At 37.3% G+C, this 7,808-nt stretch overlaps 1 protein-coding gene across 1 annotated transcript; it reads right to left on the bottom strand.

Annotated features, from left to right (window-relative positions):
• Window positions 1–620: 620 nt before the first annotated feature.
• LOC107662086 (nodal homolog) lies at window positions 621–4,386 on the bottom strand. The gene is made up of 3 exons (XM_016451966.1): window positions 4,113–4,386; window positions 1,395–2,191; window positions 621–773 (listed from the first exon to the last, which is right to left on the bottom strand). The coding sequence occupies exons 1-3, from the start codon at window positions 4,384–4,386 to the stop codon at window positions 621–623; spliced, it is 1,224 nt and encodes a 407-aa protein (XP_016307452.1).
• Between the last annotated feature and the right edge of the window lie 3,422 nt (window positions 4,387–7,808).

Below are 7,808 nucleotides of genomic sequence, written 5' to 3'. Positions count from 1 at the left end.
TAACTATGTGTTTGTTCAGTATAGGTTCTTATAGCCACAAATGTCATCAAGCATTATAAATGTCAGTTTTTACTAGCTATCGGACTTTCTTTTAAATTTTAAAACATTTTAGATTTAAGGAACAATGAGTAAACCAATATACAAATAATATTGGGATATAATGTAGGGATATTTTAAAAATGCTGATTATACAAACTACAAAGAACAAAGTCAATGAAATAAGAAATACGTTTTTACTTTATTAGTTTTTTGTATGTTTTATATAAAACTTTATCAAGCCTGCTGATAAGAAAAAAAAACATGAACACATTTCACATCACATTTTATCACAATACATATCCCAGTTCCTTAAATGAAATATATGCACAGTCTATGTACATTAAGTAAAAATATACACTCCTTAAAAATTCCAAATACAAAATATTTACATTTATTTCTTTTAAATATTAAATATTCTCATATTTTGCACAGCATTTCAGTGGTTCTCATTTGAAATTCTCCAAAAGCACGGACTTTAGTTCAGAATAATGGAATGGAATGTTATTAAACCTTTTAAGTGTTATCAGAGTAGCCCACTGAAAGTGCATCGTCAGACTTCCATGACAACACAACAACACACTTCATTGACAACCGCACTCCTCCACGATCATGTCCTCGTGATGGCGCATGACCACACCGTCGCCTTCATAGTACAGCATGGAGAGCGAGCTGAGGCGCGTCGGGACACATGACGGACAGGTAACGCGCTCCGGATGGTAAAGCTTCAACAAACTCTGGAAAAAGAAAGCAACATTTTAGCACCCAGTACCACTAACTATTCCTTATTTAAACGCTACTAAAGAATAATTCTAGACTTTGTTGGTCCACTAAAAAAAGAACGAAAAAAAAGAGATTACATGTTGCATAGGCCTATATAGCAGACAAAAAGAAATATGCATTCTATTTTATTATTAAAATAATACAGTAGCATAATGATGAACATCGTCCTGTAACACGCAAATGTCTTTTTTATAAATCAACATAAAATTACGAATTATACAACAAATACTAAATAGCTAACAAAATATTTTCTAAGAACGTTTTGCTTAAGTTATGAAAACGTTATTTCTGAATTTTCTTTTAACATTAAAAATGTTTTTAATAGGCTTATGTTTAGAAAAACATTTTATATGAATGCTAAGGAACATTCCATTTATAATTTTTATCATGTGAATTATAGGATTTGTTGAATGTTAGGCCTATCTGAATGTTACGAAACAAGTAGTAGCCTAACGTTAAAAATGTTAAACAAACGCGGTTTGAAATTTCCGGGGTTTTTTTGCGCAAAATATATATATATATTTACTTTTGACATTGAATTAAGCACGCTGCTGACCTACTGTTAAGTATCTCACCTGCATATAAGCATGGTTTGTTGGGTTGAAAGACTCATCCAACGGACTTGGACATTCTCCTTCGCAGCGGTAAGCATTATAACGCTTAGGGTGCACGATCCATTCATCCCATCCAATCTGATCAAAATCCACCCACATATCAACTCGACGACAAAGTGATCCTTGTTGTTGCTCTAGAGGCGATACTATTCCCGTCGCGTTTCTATCATCCGTAGCGCGCATCCTTTCGACCCGGTTCCTTTTGTGGCGACGAGCTTGAGCTGCGTCTGGTGCCCGGTTCAAGACGACATATTTGGAGTGCGCCACTGTATTGATCAAGCTGGAGGCACGCTGCTGGCCACTGTGGGAAAGTTTGTTTTTGTAGAAAACTACAATCATAACTCGTTCTGCTGTTGAATGCTGGATTTTTCTTCGCCAGCTATTTGTAACAGGTTCAGGTAAGTCTTCCCCGCTTCCGGTGTCCTCTCCGGCATCAGGTGTCGGGATCTGTTCAGGTGCCTCGGTTCTCTGATTCAGCCAGTGCTCGAGTAACTCCGTGACATTGAAAACTCTCCAGGACGATGTTGAAGTGCCGGGCACCGACTTGATGCTACCTATAAGAAGTCGCTTATGGTGACAAAACACAGAGTCAGACTCACAATCCTGTGTCTGTAAGTGGAAGATGTCCACAATAACGCGTCTGGATGCAGAAAACGCTGGCAGACGGATGCGGAGCTCTGAAAGTTGAATGCTGTCTCTGGCTGAGAGGGAAGACATGTCGAAAGTGACGGACCATCGCTCACCAATTTGATGACAGTCTGGAAAATAAACAGAAAATATGTGAATCACATAGTTACACATTAGGTCAAATAAACTTACTTAGCATAGGAATTAATGGAGCATTCACACAAAAGATGATTTCTTGCGTTCAAAGGTTGACGAAGCACAATGAAATGCTCCAAACTAGCTATTTTAAGAATTATCTGTCACGTTTCTAAAAAAAAAAAAAAACTTCTTAAAACAGCACAATGAAATGCTCCAAACTAGCTATTTTAAGAATTATCTGTCACGTTTCTAAAAAAAAAAAAAAAACTTCTTAAAACGTAACGAGTAGCCCCGGAACACTGAAAATATTTTCAGATGAATGAAGGAATCAGATGAAAGTTACAGTTAGATTGAAACAAATTTTTAATAACAGACAAGTAGGCTAGAGATTAGGAATTCAAAAATACAATAGGCTATTATTAACCTGTTAATTAAGTGACATTTTCTGAAAAGAAGAAAAAAATAATTATCTTCCTTTAAAACAAATTTCAAACTCGATCATTGCATCGATTTGCTTCTAGTAAAATAGTCCTATTTTAACTTAATAAGAATGCGTCATGTGTGGACGTCCCCTAAGTCATTGACAAAATGTTAAGTAAATAATATAGCCAAATAAATTATATTTTCATAAAGAAAATGAAGCCTAAATGTAGAATGTCTAACTTCTTTTGAATTGTGCCACCTTTTGTATTCAGCATAACTAAACTGACCTTTTCTCTACTGTAGGCTAATAAAGTTTTACTTTTACACTTCCCGTTACTTTTAGAGATTATTAAAAAAAATGCTTCATTTAAATTCGGTAGTGAAATGTAGTCAGTTTATTTTCACCAGGCTTCATGAGTTTGATTCAGTACCGCAACAACAGTTTCTGTCAGCGCGGCCAAATGTCAGCACACTGTCAGGAAGGACGAGCTGCTTGACAAGCGATGTGTATTGAACCTCGCGTTCAAACAGACGTCTGAAGGGCTAATACACACACCCATGTACATAAAACAGCCAGCTCTTTAAAGTTGAATAAGCACTGTGACACTACGGAGTTGTAAAATCGAAGGGTCAGATAGCGCGAGAGCGACGGACCTGATAATGAGCCCACAAGTACCCCAGATGCTGTAGCTTTCCTCCCTTTAAAAATCGTGTTTTTATTGAACAACCCTAAGATATTCACGTGCTAGTTACGAACACAAAATCTTACTTGCTTGCTTGTATTTGGACCTATAGGCTATTCTTGACAAATTACAAACTTACTTGGTACAGTAGGCGGACGCAATATCATGGTACTTTGGTACACAGCAAAATCCCCAGAGTTAAATCAACTCTGCTCAGAGTACATATTGTCCCAATCTACAGTGTTAAAGTAACACTGAAGCCGAGTTAAAGTTAATGGGATAATTAAGCAATTCATTAATTGATGAGGGAGCATTAGTAAAGAAAACCCGCTGTTAACAATGTTGAAGATGAACAACTACAGCTCAGGTTTTTAGACATGAAAACATATCACATAATCCTCAACAGTGGTAACTCTGCTTCAGTGTTACTTTAACACTCTGTAGATTGGGACAATATGTACTCTGAGCAGTTGATTTAACTCTGGGGATTTTGCTGTGTAGGCCTATGGTAGCCTACTTGTATGTAGGCTACTGATAGAATGTACAGTATACCTTGAATGCAATCTAAGTCGCTTTGGATAAGAGAGTCTGCTAAATAGGCCTACATAAAAAAATGTAATGAAAAACAAACTATGGTGCTGATGAATGATTAGTCATTTCATGTGCCATTTGCATGCACTAAAAGGTAAAGACTTGCTTCCAAGATAGCACATGTCCAAATGACATGGTTGTATCATTAAGTACATTTTGCATACAAAAAATATTTAGGAAGGTTAAAGAAAAATGTGTATTGTAGTGCGTGTTTTACCTTGTGCAATCAGGCTTAGGACGAAGTCAGACTGATGAAGCGTTGGGTGGTCGACACTGGCTGGAGTAGTTGCCATCGTACCGCTGAAGTCTCTGTATAACTGCATCATGTACAGCGGGTACCTTGGATACGACTGGAGACTTAAGTCGGAATATGAACCTACGAAGACTTTACGATGTTCTCCCATGAGTGCGCCGCGATTATCGATCTTCACGCAGCCAGCGTGCATCAAGGAAACCACCAAGACAGCGTGCAATATTGGCTGGGTTTCCATTGCGAATCAATAAAGTTTTCAATAGTGAACCGATCGATCGCGTCCGATTCCTCCTCCTGGCTCGTCTGAGGTCCGAGTGATCAGGGTGGCAGAGCTGTGGACAGTGCTTTTAAAGTGTTCAGCCGGCCCCTGATGACCCCTGTCATCCTGTAGTCTCCGCGGAATCCCTCTGATCCATGAGGCACATCAGAGGATAGCAGAGCTGTCAAGTTCACTGCTTCTCGAAACTGTGCAGGCATTTATTTGCGCGAGGCGTGACAATCTCGTGCTCTAATGTGCCAGTGGCATCCTTTGATTTTGGGCCACCCAAAGTTAGACGATCTTGTTAATTAAACATTTTATATGAATTCAGTACAGGCCAAATTAAATTACGAATTAGCCTATTATTTTAAGGCTATTATTACTATATGCAATATGTTTTTAACAGCGAATGTGACTACTTTGAAATCAAATTAGGTATTTATTTATATTTTAAGTGGCAATCAGGTATTCTGTAATATTAAAATAATGCTAACAGTTTATTTTAAGGACCAATTCTCATTTAAACTAGCATAGGCTATACATATTACTAGCACGGTGGCTGTTTATTGGTACTTAAAGCACATAATAATGCCTTATTCTACCATATTTTAGATGATCCCAACTTAACTGCCTTACTAACTATTAATAAGCAGCAAATTAGTAGTTTATTGAGACAAAAGTTGTAGTTAATAGTTAGTTAATAGTGAGAATTGAACCTTGAAATAATGGAATATATATATATATACTGTTTATATACTGTATATAGCCTATATATATTAGGCTATAATATATATATAGCCACAATGTGTTTGATATGTCTTTATTTTTAGTGCCTTGTGATTTTTTTAACCAGAAATACAATTAAGTATGTTAAGTATATTGTAATGAAAGAAGATTTTACTATTGAATAAAAAGACAAAGAATGATATTGTTATGTGATGGTTGTGTACTGTTTAAATTAACGCAATATCTGTAGACATTGGGGGGGGGCACGTTCCCAATATTTGATATTCTTCATGCTGCAAAGCATGGATCTATGTGTTTTTAGGACTACGAAAAGTTTAAAAAGTTAAAAATATAAAAAGTAGAAAATAGTATGGGTGCAACCTCTAGTTCACAAAACCCATGAATTCCAGCGCGATGCAGTTGGTGAAAGAATGCGAGGTAAGATATAAGGTATACAGCAGCTAAACTGTTTTACGATAGAAGTGTTAAACGAAACAACTGAATGATAGAAACAACTGATTTTTATTCCCTTAGACCCCTTTAAATCCTGTATTTATTTGTTGTTACTTACCAGGTTTTACTTACCTGGTGAGTTTATTATTAAAATTAACATTCAAAGTGATCAATATAAACAAAAGGCTTTACCTCTCAAGAACTGAAGCATAAGAATGTTTCCAGATGTTTTCCTATTAAAATAACACATTTTTGTGTATCTTTTTAATGTGGCACACGGGTGTAATATGGAATCATACCGATGACAGTGAACAATGGGGCTGTGAGAGGGTCCTATGATGCAGCTCTGACAGAATCCTCTTGTGCCAGAGCAGCTTTAGTAGGAACATCTGGGACCAGGGGAGAGAGGAGCTCTGGAACTGAACATCTGGGACCAGGGAAGAGAGGAGCTCTGGAACTGCAGCAGCTTGGACACCAGCGGGCATTAGTGTGACCCAGTCTGTCATGCCAGGAACCTCTGATAAACTTTGCAACTGGCTGCCATGACACAGAGCTCTGGAACTGTAGCGGGTTCTGGGCTTGCAGCAGCAGGAACATGCAGGCCAGGCCAAGAAGCTCTGGGACCAGGGTGGCTCTGAAAATGTGCACTATAAGTAACCTCTGTGGTTCCTTTGATTCTGTCCTCTCTGACCTCAGCAGGTTCTGGAGCAGCAGCATCAGAAATCTTCCGGGGCGATTTCTGGAGATTTCAGTGATTTCTGGAGTGGCCCTGACAATATCTCTGGGCCCAAAGCAGCTTAGAAAGGGAGCTCTGTGGGCACGGCTGATGCATCCGTGACACAGATCTCTGGGACCCAGACGCCAGAGGCAGGAACCAGTGGAGCAGCAGTGAAAAGAACTTGTGGACGAGCTTGACAGAGAGCTCTGGGTGATTCTATTTTTAAAGGGGTCTACACTGCTCAAACTCGCGTTTGAATCATCAGTGGCAAATTCTTTAAATGTAAAAAACGTATTTACAGTCTGTAAGCCAGAACAGCCGGCATTGTACACTCTTAAAAATAAAGGTGCTTCACGATTCTTTGGATTTGAGACTTTAGTCTTTGCAACTTTACAGATCTTCTTTATGCACCAAGAGCTTGTAACACTCCAAAGAGAATGGAAAAATTGAAATCGCATCATATGACCCCTTTAAAATATGATTGGATGGTGCAGTACTTAACTAACTTAACTAAAACTAAACAAACTATTTAGCATACACATGCCTTGGCATGTAGTTCCGCAAGATGCTAAATCTAGTGCCTCAAGCCAAGGCGCGAGACACAAACAATGCCTGCCAGCCCTGCAAGATGCTGGAGGGATGGAGTGTCAGCCCACCAGACGCATGGCTGGCCCTCTTCTCTTCTCTATGACCTACTGAGGGACCTCCAACACAATTAGAAATTGTACAAATTAGACAAACATAACATACATCATGTGTGTGTGTGTGTGTGTGTGTGTACACACTACCAGTCAAACGTTCTTGAACAGTAAGATTTTTCATGTTTTTTAAAGAAGTCTTTTCTGCTCACCAAGCCTGCATTTATTTGATCCAAAGTACAGCAAAATCAGTAAAATGTTAAATATTTTTACTATTTAAAATAAATGTTCTATTTTAATATATTTTAAAATATTCCTGTAATTTCAAAGCTGAATTTTTAGCATCATTACTCCAGTCACATGATCCTTCAGAAATCATTCTAATATTCTGATTTGCTGCTCAAAAATATTTTTTATTATTATTAGGTTGAAAACAGCTGAGTAGAATTTTTCAGGATTCTCTGATGAATAGAAATTTCAGAAGAACAGCATTTATCTGAAATAGAAATATTTTGTAACATTATAAATGTCTTTATCATCACTTCAATTCAAAGCATCCTTGCTAAATAAAAGTATTCTCCAGTCACATGATCCTTCAGAAATCATTCTAATATTCTGATTTGCTGCTCAAGAAACATTTATTATTATGTTGAAAACAGCGTAGAATTTTTTAAGGTTACTTTGATGAATAGAAATTTCAGAAGAACAGCATTTATCTGAAATAGAAATATTTTGTAACATTATAAATGTCTTTATCATCACTTCAATTCAAAGCATCCTTGCTAAATAAAAGTATTAATTTCTATCCCCGCCCCCCCCCTCCAAAAAATATACATATATATATATATATATATATATACAGTGGG

The sequence above is a fragment of the Sinocyclocheilus anshuiensis genome, unplaced genomic scaffold (genome assembly GCF_001515605.1).
Source record: "Sinocyclocheilus anshuiensis isolate Anshui unplaced genomic scaffold, SAMN03320099.WGS_v1.1 scaffold431, whole genome shotgun sequence".
Taxonomy (NCBI): Eukaryota; Metazoa; Chordata; class Actinopteri; order Cypriniformes; family Cyprinidae; genus Sinocyclocheilus; species Sinocyclocheilus anshuiensis.
The sequence above is the reverse complement of the archived record's forward strand: the minus strand, read 5'-3'. Positions and strand labels throughout refer to the sequence as shown.